The sequence below is a fragment of the Bos javanicus genome, chromosome 18, assembly GCF_032452875.1.
Source record: "Bos javanicus breed banteng chromosome 18, ARS-OSU_banteng_1.0, whole genome shotgun sequence".
NCBI lineage: Eukaryota > Metazoa > Chordata > Mammalia > Artiodactyla > Bovidae > Bos > Bos javanicus.
In genome coordinates, this window is record NC_083885.1 from 8875047 (window position 1) to 8893849 (window position 18803).

At 44.5% G+C, this 18803-nt stretch overlaps 1 protein-coding gene across 1 annotated transcript in view; it reads left to right on the forward strand.

The window, feature by feature from the left end:
- The window catches only part of HSD17B2 (hydroxysteroid 17-beta dehydrogenase 2), a 90857-nt gene that overhangs the window by 71269 nt on the left and 785 nt on the right, over positions 1-18803 (forward strand). Inside the window, exon 4 of the mRNA XM_061386850.1 lies at positions 13121-13258. Within this exon, the coding sequence (XP_061242834.1) occupies positions 13121-13258 (138 nt within the window). The remainder of the gene's footprint in view (positions 1-13120; positions 13259-18803) is intronic.

The window sequence follows — 18803 nt, forward strand, 5'->3', positions numbered from 1 at the left end:
GAGTGGTTGGAAGATGGACAGTTGTGACCAATAGAACTGATGTTAAAGTACTTAGAGTGGTGCGTGGCATATAGTAGACATCTAACAGATGTTAATAATTATTAGGAAGCATCCATTAGGCATTATGGAGAAGGAAATGGCAACCTACTCCAGCATTCTTGCCTGGAAAATGCCATGGACAGAGGAACTTGGCAGGCTGTAGTCCATGGGGTCAGAGTCAGACATGACTTAGCAATTACACAAACAACTATTGGGTTTTAGACATTTTGGGGATGCCATCAGATATATGATCCCAACAACCCCGCAAACTATTAGTATCCTCCTTTTGCAGTTGTGAAAATCAAGTTTCATAACAGTTATATAACCAGCCCTGCAGCTAGAACTGGAATTGAACTTTGGCCCCATGTTCTGATGCACCAAGTCACTGCCTCTCCCACTGATTCAGGAGGGATCTTGTGTTAACATCATGTCAGAGACTTTTCCCAAAGGATCACCTCTACCATGTTCCTCTGCCTATTAATCTGCAAGCTTTAGCCTCGCCCCCATATCCAGGTGTAAAGACAGTCAGTAGACAGGAAGTTCCAGGATTGGGGCAGGGCAGAAACATTGCTTCTTTAAAGACTTCTCCAGGAGATGCACACAAGAGTCGATCGCATTACGGATACACCCTTCCCTCCTACATCTCCTCCTCTCCAAAGAAAGCAACAAGAAATAGAAAGAACAAGTGAGGCAGCATGTAGCTATATAGATAGAATCAGGTTTCAAAAAGGAGAGAAAGCCAGGAAGCTGAGTGGGGATAAACTGCATAGGTTTTGATCCTGTCTTTCCTGCTGACAGTGGAGTGACCCAGGACAAAGTCCTGAATCTGAGCTGCAGCTCGTGCATTTTACAAAGGGGATAAAAATGATTGTTCCTTCTTAGGGCCATGGTGAGATGGAATGAAATGACATGGATTTAAGCATCAGCCTTGAACCTGGCGTGTAGTAGAGTAAGAGACTCAAAGGCCGTCCACCATGAAGAGGCTGGCTCTGTGTGCCCCTGTGGCTTTTCATCTTGCCCACTGCTGGCATCAGCACGCCTGACTGTGACACTACCTGGCATTTCATTCTGCCGCTTCCTATCACACACGATAGCTCCTGGGCGGATAAGCCCAGTAGGTCACGACTTCCAGATTTGACCACAACCTACCCGGGAGGACATTTACCCCTGCCCTGTAAGCAAGTTCGTTTCTCATCCCTCCCACAGAATAGGATAGCTCTTTAACCTAAATCTCGGCAAGGCAGTTTGATAAATATTTAACCAAGGATTGAAGGAAGGGAGAGATGACTGATTGATGGGACAAAGGGCAGGTGAAAAATCTTTATGATTGAGAGGCCTGAAAGTCTTTTCTGGCCAGCTGTCCTCTTAAGAAATTGCAAAGCAAATACCTGTGTTATGTTGCAAGCTGTACTTGAGTGAGAACAGCTAAAAGCAAACCTTATCAAAACGACTCAGGCCTCAGGGATTTTGAGCCGGTTGTGCTCTGAACTGTGCTCTTGTATTACTAGCTGGGTGATCTGAGGGCAGGCCACCCCACTTGTCTATGGGTCCCTTTCATCTCCTGTCATGACAGGGTGGCACAGCACCTGAGTCGAAGGCAGCATTTCCAGCCTCCACATTATTGATAATGTGGGGAGGCTAATTCTTTCTGTGGGGGGCTGTCTGATGCACCACAGGATGTTTAGCAACATGTGTTCTTGGTTCATTAGATGTAAGTAGTACCCACCCACAGCGCTGAGAAACCCTCAGATATTACCACGTGGCCACTGGGGGTGGGGGTGGGGTGCAGAAGCACCCCCAGTTGAGAACTTCTGGTCTCAACCATAGAGCTAAATGCACTGTGGGTTCTGAGCACTTAGCACAGTTGCAGAAGGCACTCTAGTAACAGGGATCTCTCTACTGAGAGATAGTGATGATTGCCCAAGTCGACTAAAAAGATGCACACCTTGAGAGGTGCGAGTTGAGCTTTATTGCCGGCAAAATGAGGACTGCAGCCCGGAAGGCAGCAGCTCGGATAGTTCTTAGAGACTGCTCCAAAAGAGGTAGTAGGGGAAGGCCAATATATAAGATTTTGGTGAAGGGGGGAGTTCAATACCATTAAACATTCATTTACCAAAAGGTTTCTGCTAGTCGAGAGGATCTGATGTCACCATGAAGGGATTTATTGCTTTTCTAGATATGAGGAGATGCAAAGGTTGAGTTTATAAAATCTGTTCCTAAAACATCTATCTAAAGACCCATGCCATCAGGGGCACAGAGTGCCTTACTCCACCCTGAACTCCCTCAGCGGGTGTTAAAGGTCAACGGTTGCAACAGTGCAGGGTTCAGTCTCCATTGAGGCAGATGGTGAATGCCCTTGTTCTTCAGTCGTTCGCAGCGATCTTGGCAAGTGCCGATTTGTAGTTGACACCCATCACATCAAGCTGTTTAAAAATGTGTGAAAAACTTTGCACCAAGGTCCTTGGCCTCACAGAGAGTCTTACAAGTCTACAAATTACAGGCAGATCCAACCTTGAGTTCAGTTTGACTTAGTCCATGTGGTGGTTTGGTCACTAAGTCATGTCCAACTCTTGTGACCCCAGGGACTGTAACCCGCCAAGCAACTCTGTCCATGGGGCTTCCCAGGCGAGGATACTGGAGTGGGTTGCCATTTCCTTCTCCAGCAGATCTTCCAACCCAGGAATTGAACCCCATGTCTCCTGTCCTGCAGGCAGATTCTTTACTGACTGAGCCACCAGGGAAGCCCTAGTCGGTAGAAATTGACTATGGGATCATGCCTGGATTTTTTTTTCCCCCCTTGTTGAACTAGCTGCCTTAAGGGAACCATCTGGCAAATCATTCAGCCAGTCTCAGTTGCTCAGTAATGTGAGAAGAAGCCAAAGATGAGATCTACTTCCTCAAAACTAGCCAGAGCAAGCACAGGACAATGGGGGAGAGGGGAGAGCAAGATGGAGTGAACATCTTCGTGCTGAGTTTAATTAGATACTTACATACTTCAAGTCATTCATTTCTAACATCTACAGGATGCACAGACTAATTCCTTTTAGATCAAGAACACTCTAGCCCAGAATCATCCATCTACAGGATGCAGAGACTAATTCCTTTTGGATCAAGAACACTCTAGCCCAGAATCATCCAGCTGGTAAGCAGTGGAGTCAGGGTTGGTACCCAGGTCTGTTTTTTGACTCCAAATTCTGTGTTCCTCTCACTCTTCCAGACTACCAAACAAGGATACCAGGCAAAAATGGGGGGCAAAATAACCCCCAAAACAAACAGAAAAACCACAGACCCTAACTCCAGTGTGTTTAAGCAATGATGAGGAAGTGTCAGCAGTTTAGGGCTGTCGCCTACGTCAGTGCTTCTCAAACGCTGTGTACGGTGATCGCCTAGTTGGTGTTGTTCAGTCACTCAGTCGTGTCTGGCTCTCTGTGACCCCATGGACTGCAGCACGCCAGGCTCCCCTCTCCTTCACTATTTCCGCGAGTTTGCTCAAACTCATGTCCATTGAGTCGGTGATGCCATCCAACCATCTCATCCTCTGTTGCCCTCTTCTCCTTTTGCTTTTAATTTTTCTCAGCATCAGGGTCTTTCCCAATGAGTCTGCTCTTTGCATCGGGCGGCCCTGTTAAAATGAAGGATTTGACCGAATTGGTCTGAGAGGGCCTAAGAGTCTGTATTTCGTACCTAGTTCCGAAGTGAATGCTACTGGTCCCTGGACAATTTTTTTAAACTTTGGATGCATTAATATCAGCAAGAGGGCTACTTAAAAACAATGACAGGAAGCCAAAACTTAAATGAGGTAATATTTCACACCCACTAGGGTGATGTCATGAAAAATCAGAAAACAGCACTTGATCTGCCAGGATATGGAGGAAGTGGAATGCTCCTGAATTGCTGGTGGGAATGTAACATGGTGCACCCTCTGTGGAAAACATTTGGCAGTTCCTCAATAAATTAAATTGGAGAAGGAAATGGCAACCCATTCCAGTGTTCTTACCTGGAGAATCCCAGAGACTGGGGAGCCTGGTGGGCTGCCGTCTATGGGGTCGTACAGTCGTGCTTCACACAACTGAAGCAACTTAGCAGCAGCAGCAATAAATGAAACATAGAGTTACAGTATGACTCAGCAATTTGACTCCTAAGTGCATACTTGAGAGAACAGAAAACAGGTGTTCAAACAAAAACTTGTACACAGGTCTTCATAGCATCATTATTTACAATAGCTAGAGATGGAAACAATCCAAATGTCCATCAACTGATGAACTGATGAACGTAACGTGGTCTGTCCACACAGTGGAATATTATTAATCCACAAAAAGGAGCAAAGTGCTGATCCACTGAAGGGTGAACCTTGAGAAGATCGTGCTAAGTGACAGAGGCCAGCCGCAAAAGGCCACATCTTGGGACAGTCCTATTCATGTGGAATGTCCAACACAGGCAGTCCCATAGAGACAGAAAGCAGGTTAGTGGTTCTCAGAGCCTGGAGGGAAAAGGTGTGAGAGGTGACTTCTTAATGGTCATGGGGTGTCCTTTTGGGGCATTGAAAATACAGAACCAAATAGTGCTGTTGGTTGTGCAATATTGTAAACATACTAAAAGCCACTGCATTGTACACCTTAAAAGGGTTAGATGGTGAATTTTACATTTTGTGTGTTTTATCACAGTAAGAAAAAAATCCTGCTCTCACCCCCAGAATTTCTGATTCAGTGGGTCTGGAGTGGGACCCGAGGGCTTGCACTTCTAATAGACTCCCAGCTGCTGCCGCTGCTTCTCAATCACACTTTGAACAAGGTCTTAGATATTTCTTTGTTACTGAACAGTTTGTTAAATCCCCAGGGACTGGGGAGATGCTATTAATCTCAAATTTCTGTTATCCATACCTAAATGAGGTAAGCAAACCTACCTCTCCTGGGTTGGTCTGTGTTCTTTTTTTTTTTTTTTTCCTTTTGGCTGCACTTCGTAGCATGCAGAACTTCCCCAACGAGGGGATCAAACCCTTGTCCCCTGCAGTGGAAGCATGCGATCTTTACCATGGGACCACCACAGAAGCCCTGGTCTGTGTTCTTGAGTTGGAAAGGTGCAATATAGTAATGAACTTTGTTCCTTTTTTGGGGCAGGGTGATGGAGGTGGGGATTCTTAGATCCCTGACCAGGGATTTAACCCTGGCCCTCAGCAGAGAAGCCCTAACCCCTGGACTGCCAGGGAATTCCCTGGACTTTGTTACTTGAAATGACTCACTTGACCTTGGAGGAAGCAGAAACCAGCTAGGAACCCTCACTGCTTTCTCCCAAGACAAGGTCATGAGAGTACTGTCTTGGGAAGATATTAGAGAATGAGAACGCTGCTGTGGATATGGGACCCTGGTACCCCTATAAATGTGTCCTGCGCCTGGTCCCAAATCGCAGAGAAGAGTTTCCCAGACACCAACAAGCAATGCTCGGATACCAACAGGGTGCCTACAATGCAACTCAATTCTGACGCTTTCTACCTGGATATAGCATCAGGTCCCACTGGTTGAGGGCTCAGTCCTATAGGACTGTCCCCCCAACCACCCGCCCATCCCCACTTTGGATTCAATTCTAACATCTATCTGCAAGATGCAGAGACTAATTCCTTTTAGATTAAGCACATTCTAGCCCAGGATCATCCAGCTGGTAAGCAATGGAATGAGGGTTGGTACCTAGGTCTTTTACTCTAAATTCTCTAAATTCTCACTCTTCCAGACTACCAAACAAGGACATATCAGGCAAACACGGGGGCAAACAAACAGTGGATGCTGGTCACAAGCCCAGGTTATCGTCTGTGCTTCTGATCGATGGGCTGTAGAAGAGAGGTACCAACTACTCTGTTGCTGGGATTGATTAATTTGCTAGAGCAGCTCAACTCACTGGATTACTGGTTTATTACAAAGGATATTAAAGGATACAGATCAAGAGCCAGATGAAAAGCTACACAGGGCAAGGCATGGGGAAAGGGTGAGATGTTTCCATGCTCTCTGAAAGCCAATCTCCGTGCGGTCACTGACCTGGAAGCTCTCCCAACGCCCTCCTTTGGGGCTTTCGTGAGGCTTCGTTAGAGCATGTGATTGACTACATCATTAGCCGTTGATGATTGATCTCAATCTCCCCTCTCCCCTCACTGGAGATGGAGGTGGGGGTAAAACTGAAAGTTCCAACCCTCTAATCACAAGGTTGAATCCAGTGGCAACCAGCCCCATCCTTAGGAGAGGGTTTTGTTGGTTGCCTCATTAACGTGACAAAAGTCTCCTTTAACCTTTGCAGCTCCTGTCCCTTAGGGCAGGGGTCCCCAACATCCAGCCCTGAGACTGTCAGATTAGTGGCAGGGTTAGATCAGAAATAAAGTGCATAATAAATGTATGTGCTTGAATCATCCTGAAATCATCCCCACCCCCCACCTCCTGTCTGTGGAAAAATCGTCTTTCATGATATCAGTCCCTGGTGCCAAAAAGGCCGGGGACCGCTGCCTTAGGAAACTCCCGGGGCTTTAGAAGCCCAGTGCCAGAAACAACGACCATGACCAAATACATATTTATTATAAATCAAAATATCACACCCTACCTATACAGCTTCGGGCTGAAAAGTTGCAGGTATTCCGCCCTGTGTTACAGGACATCCACTTGGAAAGCCGTGTGTTAGCTTTTGGTCAGGAAAAAGATGGTCTGGTAGGTATGGGTCCTTGTGCGTATGAGGAGCCTTTGAGGCCCTGTGCTTCCTCAGAGGACCCTAAGAGCACTTGACTGCTAGAACTGAAAGGTTACTAACCTGTTGCTTGTCCAGCACCAAATGAGTCAGGCAAAGACTAGGACTGAGCCCCACCTTAGAGGATGGTGGGGGGTGGGTCGGGGGAAGGCCTCACAGTTCTGTAAACTGCAGGATTGTAACTTCAAGGTTCCCTCTACACCATGAAGTCCAAGACAAGGAACCCTAGACTGATGACAAATGTGAATGCTGAGTTTGTTCTTGCCAGACAACAGAGTCACTGAGTAGTTCCCCGAGGCAGAAAGACTGGGTAGGGGAGACTGGTAGATTTAGAAGGGGGTGGGATGCTGCATTCATGGTGGCTCCACCAAGGGGAGATAGATGGCTTACAGTTGTGAAGGATGGAAAGAGTCCCTGGGGCTTCCCTGCTGGCTCAGTGGTAGAGATTCCGCCTGCCGATGCAGGAGATGAGGGTTTGATCCCTGGGTTGGGAAGATCCCCTGAAGGAGGAAAGGGCAACCCACTCCAGTATTCTTGCCTGGGAGATCCCATAGACAGAGGAGCCTGGTGGGCTAAGGTCCATGGGGTTGCAAAACGTTAGACATGACTTAGCAACTAAGCAACCACCGCAGCAGCAAAATAGTCCATAGGTTTGTATGCAGATGGTTAAAACAAGTCCCATTGTTGCCTGGGTGTTCCATTAAGTTGCTTAATAACAGGTCACCCCATATTCTGGGCAGTTTACCAGCGCTGGCTACTTAGAATTGACTTACAGGAACCCCAGCATTCAATTTTAATATCTCCTGAGCGAGTATCCCTCTAAGGGCAAAGTTTTGCTTTTGCATTAGCCTAATCTGTGATGGAGGTGCGTGTGGGATGGAGTGACTGACAAGTACACTGTCACTTTAAATTCGCTTGCAGCCTCAGCAGAAATGTTTCACACTCTGGTGTGCTTAGGGGGCTCATCTTTTATGTTTCAGATTAGCCAGACCTTGATTTGGGGGCCTCCTATTTTTTGTTATTTAGTCGCTAAGTCATGTCTAACTCTTTTGCAACCCCATGGACTGTAGCCTGCCAGGCTCCTCTGTCCGTGGGATTCTCCAGGCAAGAATACTGCAGCGGGTTGCCATTTCCTTCTCCAGGAGATCTTCCCAACCCAGGGATCGAACCCACATCTCCTACATTGGCAGGTGGATTCTTTACCAATGAGCCACCAGGGAAATCCAGGGGCGTCCCATGACAAGCTTAAAAAAAAAAAAAAACCCTAAATTTTTAGTTTTTTTTTTAAAATTTTTTTTTCTTTTTTTTTTCTTTAATAGAAAATTATTTAATTAGTATACATGTGTTCCCCATACTGAACCCTCCTCCCTCCCCATACCATCCCTCTGGGTCATCCCAGTGCACCAGCCCCAAGCATCCAGCATCGTGCATTGAACCTGGACTGGCATCTTGTTTCATACATGATGTTTCACATGTTTCAATGCCATTCTCCCAAATCTTCCCACCCTCTCCCTCTCCCACAGAGTCCATAAGACTGTTCTATACATCAGTGTCTCTTCTGCTGTCTCGTATACAGGGTTATCGTTACCATCTTTCTAAATTCCATATATATACGTTAGTATACTGTATTGGTGTTTTTCCTTCTGGCTTACTTCACTCTGTATAATAGGCTCCAGTTTCATCCACCTCATTAGAACTGATTCAAATGTATTCTTTTTAATGGCTGAGTAATACTCCATTGTGTATATGTACCACTGCTTTCTTATCCATTCATCTGCTGATGGACATCTAGGTTGCTTCCATGTGCTGGCTATTATAATGTGCTGCGATGAACATTGGGGTACACGTGTCTCTTTCCCTTCTGGTTTCCTCAGTGTGTATGCCCAGCAGTGGGATTGCTGGATCATAAGGCAGTTCTATTTCCAGTTTTTTAAGGAATCTCCACACTGTTCTCCATAGTGGCTGTACTAGTTTGCATTCCCACCAACAGTGTAAGAGGGTTCCCTTTTCTCCACACCCTCTCCAGCATTTATTATTTGTAGACTTTTGGATAGCAGCCATTCTGACTGGCGTGAAATGGTACCTCATTGTGGTTTTGATTTGCATTTCTCTGATAATGAGTGATGTTGAGCATCTTTTCATGTGTTTGTTAGCCATCTGTATGTCTTCTTTGGAGAAATGTCTATTTAGATCTTTGGCCCATTTTTTGATTGGGTCATTTATTTTTCTGGAGTTGAGCTGTAGGAGTTGCTTGTATATTTTTGAGGTTAGTTGTTTGTTGGTTGCTTCATTTGCTATTATTTTATAAATATATATGCACCCAACATGGGAGCACCGCAGTATGTAAGACAAATGCTAACAAGTATGAAAGGGAAATTAACAATAACACAATAATAGTGGGAGACTTTAATACCCCACTCACACCTATGGATAGATCAACTAAACAGAAAATTAACAAGGAAACACAAACTTTAAATGATACAATAGACCAGTTAGACCTAACTGATATCTATAGGACATTTCATCCCAAAACAATGAATTTCACCTTTTTCTCAAGCGCACATGGAACCTTCTCCAGGATAGATCACATCCTGGGCCATAAAGCTAGCCTTGGTAAATTCAAAGAAATAGAAATCATTCCAAGCATCTTTTCTGACCACAATGCAGTAAGATTAGATCTCAATTACAGGAGAAAAACTATTAAAAATTCCAACATATGGAGGCTGAACAACACGCTGCTGAATAACCAACAAATCACAGAAGAAATCAAAAAAGAAATCAAAATTTGCATAGAAACGAATGAAAATGAAAACACAACAACCCAAAACCTGTGGGACATGGTAAAAGCAGTCCTAAGGGGAAAGTTCATAGTAATACAGGCACACCTCAAGAAACAAGAAAAAAGTCAAATAAATAACCTAACTCTACACCTAAAGCAACTAGAAAAGGAAGAAATGAAGAACCCCAGGGTTAGTAGAAGGAAAGAAATCTTAAAAATTAGAGCAGAAATAAATGCAAAAGAAACAAAAGAGACCATAGCAAAAATCAACAAAGCCAAAAGCTGGTTCTTTGAAAGGATAAATAAAATTGACAAACCATTAGCCAGACTCATCAAGAAACAAAGGGAGAAAAATCAAATCAATAAAATTAGAAACGAAAATGGAGAGATCACAACAGACAACACAGAAATACAAAGGATCATAAGAGACTACTATCAACAACTATATGCCAATAAAATGGACAACGAGGAAGAAATGGACAAATTCTTAGAAAAGTACAACTTTCCAAAACTCGACCAGGAAGAAATAGAAAACCTTAACAGACCCATCACAAGCACGGAAATTGAAACTGTAATTAAAAATCTTCCAGCAAACAAAAGCCCAGGTCCAGACGGCTTCACAGCTGAATTCTACCAAAAATTTAGAGAAGAGCTAACACCTATCCTGCTCAAACTCTTCCAGAAAATTGCAGAGGAAGGTAAACTTCCAAACTCATTCTATGAGGCCACCATCACCCTAATACCAAAACCTGACAAAGATCCCACAAAAAAAATTTTTAGTTTTATTTACCAAAATGTTAAGAGACCCTATGATCTTGGTACATCCAAAGACCTGCATGGCAGCTAGGCAATTCTCTAGCCCTAAAATGTCTTAAAGAGAGTATGCCTTTAAAAATTTTTTATTTGGAAATAAGTATAGATTCTCAGGAAGCTGCAAGGAAATGTACAGGGAAGTCCTGTTGACCCTTCACTCAGTCTTCCCTAAAGATAACATTTTGTGTAATTACAGTGTGACATCAAAACCATCAGTACCATGCACAGAGCTTATTCAGACCTCACCAGGTTTATCTGCATCCATTTATGTGTGTGTGTGTGTAATTCTGTGCAGTTTCATCATATGCATAGCTTTCTAAAACCACCAACACAATCAAAATACAGAATGTTTCAGCAAAAGGATCCCCTGAGCTATCCCTTTCAGGACCACATCCACACCCTCACCCCACCTTCTGGTGACCACGAATCTATTCTCCATCTGTATAATTTTATTTCAAGAATGTAATATAAATGGAATCATACAGAATGCAACCTTCTGAGATATGCTTTCAGTCAACATAATTTAAGGGAAATATATTTTGACCAAGGCACATACAGCACAAGATCCATCAAAACCAAACATATAAACAAGAGACACTTTCTTCCGGCATAGCCTTAGATTTAATTTCAGACTCTTGAAACACAACATACCTTACCCCTGCCCTCCCCCTGCCCCAGCCACGTTTCTGAGACTTAGATCAAAGATAAGACAGCAATGCCAGGTCGCTATCCAACTTCTGAGTCACAACTTCTACAACCAAAACATAAACCTCAGTTTTCCCAGGTCCCAGGCTGGATTAACATTTACACGTCCAGAAGGCAGAGACACATGGAAAACACTCAGAGACGTTCTTGAGAAACGTTTAACAACCAGATCTGACCGCTGGAATCACCCGGGGGAGCTTTTAAACAACCCAGTGCCTGGGCAAGTAACAGGAAGGTCTATTAGGAGCCTGTTCTGTACCACTCACTCAGCTTTCACACACGTATTATCCTTACTGTAACACACGTATTATCCTTACTCTTAATTTATAGATCAAAAGGTGCATCAACATGACCTGGTTTTCCTAACTTTAACTGGCTTTGAACACAGGTGCAGTTGGCTCCAGAAACCAGCCCTTAACTGCTGCCCTCTGCTACCCTGCCTTCCAGCTGGCCGTGCCCACCTCATCTCTAAAAACCGTGAAGAAATGACAAGGCTAACTGTCCAAACTGGGTTGAAAGTTTGAACAAGTTGCTTTTGCTTCTTTGCTTTTGCCCTTCTCACGGGTCAAAGGAAGGAACTGGATTTTGAACTCTTAATCACTTCAATAAGAAGCAGCTTAAATACGTGGCAAGCAGGAATCAGAGTTTAACATTTGATGCCAGATTCTATATTGAAATTGCATTAGTTAAGCTTCAGGACTCTTTCTTTTAAGTGACAGGGCCAAACCTCAAAGGAACTTAAAGAAGGAAGTGGGAGTTTACGAGCTCACTGACAGTTGCAAACAAGCTTCAGGGTGATCATAACTCTTCCCCCAGCTCCATCTCCGTTTCAGTCCACAACCCTCCACCTCTAGCTTTCTGAACTTGCTTGTCACCACTTTCTTTTGCTTACCTTCTGTGAAGTGGTGACCAAAACGGCCCCGGGAGTTCTGACGTTTCACCATTATCACACGTAGATATCCAGGAATAAATGATAAAGCTATTTCCCTTCCACAATCTATATCAGGACTCTGCTCAGTTGAAGTCACATGCACAGCCCCAGCCCAGTCTCCATGGCCAGGGGATGCAAGATCATGATTGGCCAGTTGACCTCTCTTAATGATGACAGTACCCCTGACTTTGCAGCCTTCCTGCAAAGACAGAGGGGTAAGGGAGAGTGTTTCCCAAAAGGAAGTTATGTGAGCCAGACCAAAGATTTATTAAAAAAAAAATTTTTTTTTTGGCTGCACTGCCTGGCCTATGAGATCTTAGGTTCCCCACCAGGGGTCAAACCTGAACCCTCTGTATTGGACGCGTGGGGTCTTAACAGCTGGATCATCGGGGAAATCCTAGACCAGAGCTTTAATAATCATGTAAGAAGAATAATGCTAATTGATATTAGCTCTTCTAGGTATCTCTTCAATGCCTGTGTTCCCTGCCCCCCAGTTTTACTGGGCTGCAATTTTCTTCCCAGGAGCAAGCATCTTTTCATTTCATGGCTGCAGTCACTGTCCACAGTAATTGGGTTCCCTGTTCTCCAAACTCTCTCTGCAGCATTTATTACTTAGAGTCTTTTTGATGATGGCCATTCTGACGGGTCATACCCTCTTACAGAGATGTTTCACAGTTCCCTGTGGTGTCTGTTACTCCTTGTGGCAACGTGTTAAGCCCAAGTACAAGTACAGTAATGGAGTGAACAGTGCCCATTCTGCCCCTCCTTCCCCCAACATATGTCCACCCAGGACCTCAGAATGTAGGTCGGCCAAACCGGAAGGTCAGAGGTTGGGCAGATACTCTTTATTACCTGAGCTTAATTGCTGGGAGAGACTGAGCCTTACACTTGGATTGTCATTGGACCAGCTGTGATGGAACAGCCGTGGAAAGCAGAAGCAAAGGAAGCCAGACAGCAGTGTGACCAGGAACACATGCTCACCTGGGTACGGGGGGCCCTTGTCTTCCTTTGTCTGCCTTAGTCATTGCTGATTCCAGCTCCTGGCATGAAGTAGGTGCCATCTAAAAACTTAGTGGATGAACAAATAAAAACCTCAGACCCGATTTTTTTTTTTTCCTCTTGTTGTTCCCTAGGAGGGGTTCCAATGCAGAAGATGGCAGCCTATGGCTCATCCAAGGCAGCTCTGATCATGTTTTCATCAATCCTGCGACAAGAGCTGTCCAAATGGGGAGTTAAAGTCTCTGTCATCCAGCCCGGAGGCTTCAAAACAAGTAGGTGTCTGAGCCCAAGAGCCCCAAAGTGTTCATTCTGGAAGAGATTCTGACAGAGGTTCTGTTCTGACAGAGGTCAAATCAAACCCGTCAGCGGTGGACAAAAATGGGGTTGGGATGGGCGGGCCTTTCTTAAGCGTGTATGTGTGCTCAGTCGCTTCAGTCGTGTCCGACTCTTTGCGACCCTGGGGACTGCAGCCCGCTAGGCCCCTCTGTCCATGGGATTCCGCAGGCAAGCATACTGGAGTGGGTTGCCATGCCCTCCTCTGAAAATCTTCCTGACCCAGGGATCGAACCCCCATCTCTTACTTCTCCTGCATTGGCAGGTGGGTTCTTTACCACTAGCGCCACCTGGGAAGCCCCTCTTTCAAGCACTGATGACCAAGTGCCCAGCTTTGCAATGTATAGTTGTTCCCCTGCCTCCTCACACCAACGAATTATATTGATGTCATGTATTTTTTCAAACACCACCTCGTCCCCTCTGGAGGATATGGATATGATCTGCCTCCTTCTACCCCGGGAGGAGATGGCTGTCCTTTCTTCTCCACTTGCTGAATTTCTGGACTCTAGGGAGAGGCAAATGACCCCCCATGGCTCAGTCCTTAGTTCTGGGCCATCAAACATTTAATTGGTGATTTAAGCGAAGATATAAAAGAGCATGTCTAATAAAAAACCACACACTGGGAGAGGGAGGCCTAACACGCTAAAGAACAAACCCTAGAGGTTTGAATATTAACTCAAACGCACCAGATGTAAATCAAAAAGAAAAGCAGAACTTTGTCTTGAGGTATGTGGCAGCCAGGAGTCTCGCAGAGCTGTCCAGGAGGAGCCAGGAGATGGTGAAAGGGTTCATCTGGGATGGAAACCTGGGGAAACACACGTGGCCCATCCGGGTTGAGAGGTGGGACCAGAACTCTAGGAATGGAGGGGAGGTGAAGTCTGGGGAGGGGTTTTCAGCTTGGGGACTCTCTGGGTGGGGAGAAGAGTTGAGGGGAGTTGGAGAAGGAGGGTGGGTCGGAGACGATGCCAAATGTGACAGCCTGAGAGACAGAGCGAGGAAAGCTGCCTGACAGCTAATGGAAAAGGGGAGAATGATGAACTGGCAGGGGCATTGAGGGCTTGGTGTCACAGCCCACGTAAACTTTTAACACAGATGTAGGATGCACTATGGACCAGACAGCAGCCCTGCAATTAAGTGACTGTTTCAAGGACCCAGTGAAATTGTCATCGCTAGCATTTGGGGGCAGCTGCTCTTATCAGGCACTAGCCATTTTCCATACATTCCTTCTTGATGCTGTTGATCTTATTTTTTAAATTGAGAAATATATCACATATACACAGTTTAGTAGATTGATAGAAACTCACGCACTTAACATCCAGATCAAAAAACAAAACATTTCCAGCTCCCAGAAGCCCCCATACGGTCCTCTCCGCTTTTGGCTCTCTCCTCCTTGCAACATTTAACCTCCTGTACTTTCTCTAACAATTGTTTATTTGCTGTTCTTGACAGTGTTCCATGCATGCATGCATCCTCAAACAATAGTTTGCCTTTATTAGTTTTTGAGCTTTGAACGGAATCAACATGTATGTAATCTTTTGTGTCTGTTTTTTTCCTCAAAATATTATGTTTTCACAATTCTTCTGTGCTGTGCATAGCTGTAGTTCATCCATTTTTGTTGCTGTGTCATATTCTGTGAATATGCCACAAATTTTTCTACCATCAATGGGATATTTGGGTTGCTTTAGACTTCCCTGGTGGCTCAGATGGTAAAGAATCTGGCTGTAATGCAGGAGATCTGAGTTCGATCCCTGGGTTGAAAAGATCCCCTGGAGAAGGGAATGTCTGCCCACTCCAGTATTCTGGACTGGACAATTCCATGGACAGAGTAGCCTGGCAGACTACAGTTCATGGGGTTGCAAAGAGTCAGACACGACTTTTTCTTCTTTCTTTCTTTCTTCTTTGGACAATTGTGAACAATTCTGTGGAGCTCCTGGCACATGTACTGTGGTGTGTGTGTGTGTGTGTGTGTGTGTGTGTGTGTGTGTGTGTGATTTTTCCTATGACACATACCCAGGAATGGGATGACTGGGTCATAGATTTTCACTGTCTTCAACTTTACTGGATAATTGTAAATTGTTCCCTTAATTATCATTCCAATTTTACTCCCATCCTGTCTGTATATGTCTGAATTTACATCACAGCCTTGAGGGGTAGGTTTATTTGACATCATTCACCAGGCGAGGACACTGCTATAGGGTGGGTAACAGATATTCCAGCATGGACGTCTATGACACCACAGTGGTGGGGAATTAAAACTCAGATCTCTTGGTCTAGTGCCTGGTCCTTTTATATCATAAACTAAGCTGCTCTCAATTTAAAGCTGACATTTGGGGACTTCCCTGGTGGCCCAGTGGGCTTTCCTGATAGCTCAGAGTCCACCTGCAATGCAGGAGACTCTGGTTTCATTCCTGGGTCAGGAAGATCCGTTCAAGAAGGGATAGGCTACCCACTCCAGTATTACTGGGCTTCCCTCATGGCTCAGCTTGTAAAGAATCCATCTGCAATGTGGGAGATCTGGGTTCAGTTCCTGGGTTGGGAAAATCCTCTGGAGAGGGAAAGGTTACCAACTCCAGTATTCTGGCCTGGAGAATTCCATGGACTCTATAGTCCATGGAGTCTCAAAGAGTTGGACACGACTGAGCAACTTTCCCTTCACTTCACACTGGCAGTCCAGTGATTGGGACTCCATGCTTCCACTGAGGGGGATGGGGTTCAATCCCTGATCACAAGGAAGATCCCACCGCACATGCCACACAGTGGGGCCAAAAACAATAAGTAAAATGAAAAATAAAGCTGATATTTGCTGGGCTCTCTAAAGGCAAGAGGCCAGATGGTAGAGGGCTGAGGACTTATGTTTGACATTTAAATTGGGAGATGAGAAAAGGAATCTTTAGGGACACAGAATTTCTGAAGACATTCAAGGAGACATCAGATTTTTGGGGTCCCTTGCAATAAAAATAGCTAGAACATTTTGCACTCCAAGCACATTTTAAGATTTTATGTGATCCCCTGGAAAAGGAAATGACAACCCACTCCAGTATTCTTGCCTGGGGAATCCCATGGATGGAAGAGCCTGGTGGGCTACAGTCCACGGGGGTCACAAAGATGTGATATGACTGAGCGACTGAGCATACACGAGGCAGGCATCACAATAGTCCCATTTCATAGGTAGAAAACTGAGGCTCAGAGGAGTTAAGGGATTTCTCAAGCCACAGAGCTGAGATGAGCTAGTGTTTGGATTTGGAACCAGGTCATCTTAACAGTTTTATTGTGCATGGCCTCAAAATGGCAGGGGATGGACAACAGTATGTCAGAAGAGGACGATGAAGTTTGATCAAAGGCTGGTGGCTTTGTAATCAATAAACATAGCTTTGGGGATTGTGGGTAGGGCAGGTGCAAGAATGATTAGAATGTCCATGAGATGTTCAGTGAGGGAGGAAGTGGAGAGGAAAAGAAACCCCCTAGTCTGTGAGAGCAGAGACTAGGGAAGAAGCAGCTGGAGGAACCATAGTTCATGCAAACATGTTTTCCAAGTCAAAGAAGCCCCCAGAGTGGTAACTGTCAGGGTAATCATTTCTTTAAGTATGGGTGTCAGGGTGTCATGCCTTCATGAAAAGAAATGAACGATGGAAACCCCATTTGGGCTTCCTCACTGTTCTGATATCCAGGAGTCACCCAGGCTGGCAAACAAGATTCACCCCCACAGCAATCCCTGTGCAATCACACACTTTGCAGGAGGGAGTGTGGGTCGCTACAACCTTTCTGGAAAGTAATCTGGCAGTAGCTATTAAAATTCAAAATATACCTGTTTTTTGACTGGATCATCACCCTTTGGGGACAGTAGCCTAAAGAAGTAAAGGGTGAAAAACAAAAGGATATATCGTGCAAGGTTGTTGAAGGCAGCACTGCCTGAAATGGGGAAATCTAGGAACGACTGGCTCGTCCTTTGATTGAGAAGTGGTGACTAAAAACTGCTCGGTGGGAAATTCTGCAGCTCTGGTTTAAACCTCGAGCCATTGACCAGGAGGCAGGTCTGTGATTTATTACTAAGCAAGCAAACCAAAAACAAAACCTGCAAACAAACAAAACATACATACCATATGTGTTTTCATTTAGTATGATCCTTTCTGTGTTTTGTTTGTGAAAACACAAATGAAATGAAATTAAGCTGAAGTCAAACATACATGTATATGTTTATGAAGTAGGAGGGACTGTAAAATGACACAAAACTGTGAGTGACCTCAGAGGAGAGTAATTTTTTAAAAATATGCATCTCCTTATTATTCATTATTTATACAATAAGCAGACATTGCTACTATATTTTAAAGTAAAATATAGATATTATTGGGCTTTCCTGGTAGCTAAGCTGGTAAAGAACCCGTCTGCAATGCAGAAGACCCAGGTTTGATTCCTGGGTCAGGAAGGGGTAGGTTACCCACCCCAGTATTCTTGGGCTTCCCTGGTGGTTCAGATGGTAAAGAGTCGGCCTGTAATGAGGGAGACATGGGTTCGATCCTGGGTTGGGAAGATCCCCTGGAGGAGGGCATGACAACCCACTCTAGTATTCTTGCCTGGAGAATTCCATGGACAGGGGAGCTTGGTGGGCTATTCCCCATGGGGCCACAAAGAGCTGGACATGACTGAGCTGCTAAGCACAGCACAGCACATAAATATTGTTAAATTTTCTATAATCAGCAAGAATTTACTTCTATATTAAATTATGGTTATATATTTAATCATTATGTGTTAAATTTTAATGTGTTGTTTAAAATGAAAGTTATATTTATTAAATAGATAAAATCATGTTCAAGATTTTTTATTTTTTAACTTTTTTTTATTTTTTGGCTGCAAGGCTTTTGGGACCTTCCCTGACCAAGGATTTAACCTGGGCAATGGCCGTAGAAACCCGGAATTCCAACCACTAGGCTACCAGGGAATTCCCAATGTCATATATTTAACTTTATATGCAGGCATTACTGCTATATTTTTAAAAGTGGACTGAGGGGCCTGGCAGGCCGCAGTCCATAGGGTTGCAAAGAGTTGGACACAACTGAGGCGACTTGGCACATGGACATAGATAATATATACATTATATTTTATATTGTATTTAATAGTCATGAAAAGATATGTACTAGAATGTTTATGGCAACACTATTTGTAAGAGCCTCAAATTGAAAACAACCTCAAGGGCCATCATAGTATAACAGATCAATAATTTACGGCATGTTTACAGAATGGAAAGCTATTGACTACGCAATACATGTACCTGTGCGTGCATGCGTCTAAAGTCAGGCAAAACTCTATTCTGTTTATTGGAACAGTTGCTCCTGGGAAAGGAGCCTTGGCTGTTTTTTCCTTTTCTTGGTCTGGCTGCTGGTTACATGAGCTGTTCAGTTTGTGGAAACCTAGTCTTCTGTGCCCTGTTCTGCATGCCTGTTTAAAAGAATAGAATTGCCATTATAAAGCACATACTTTAGGATTTCC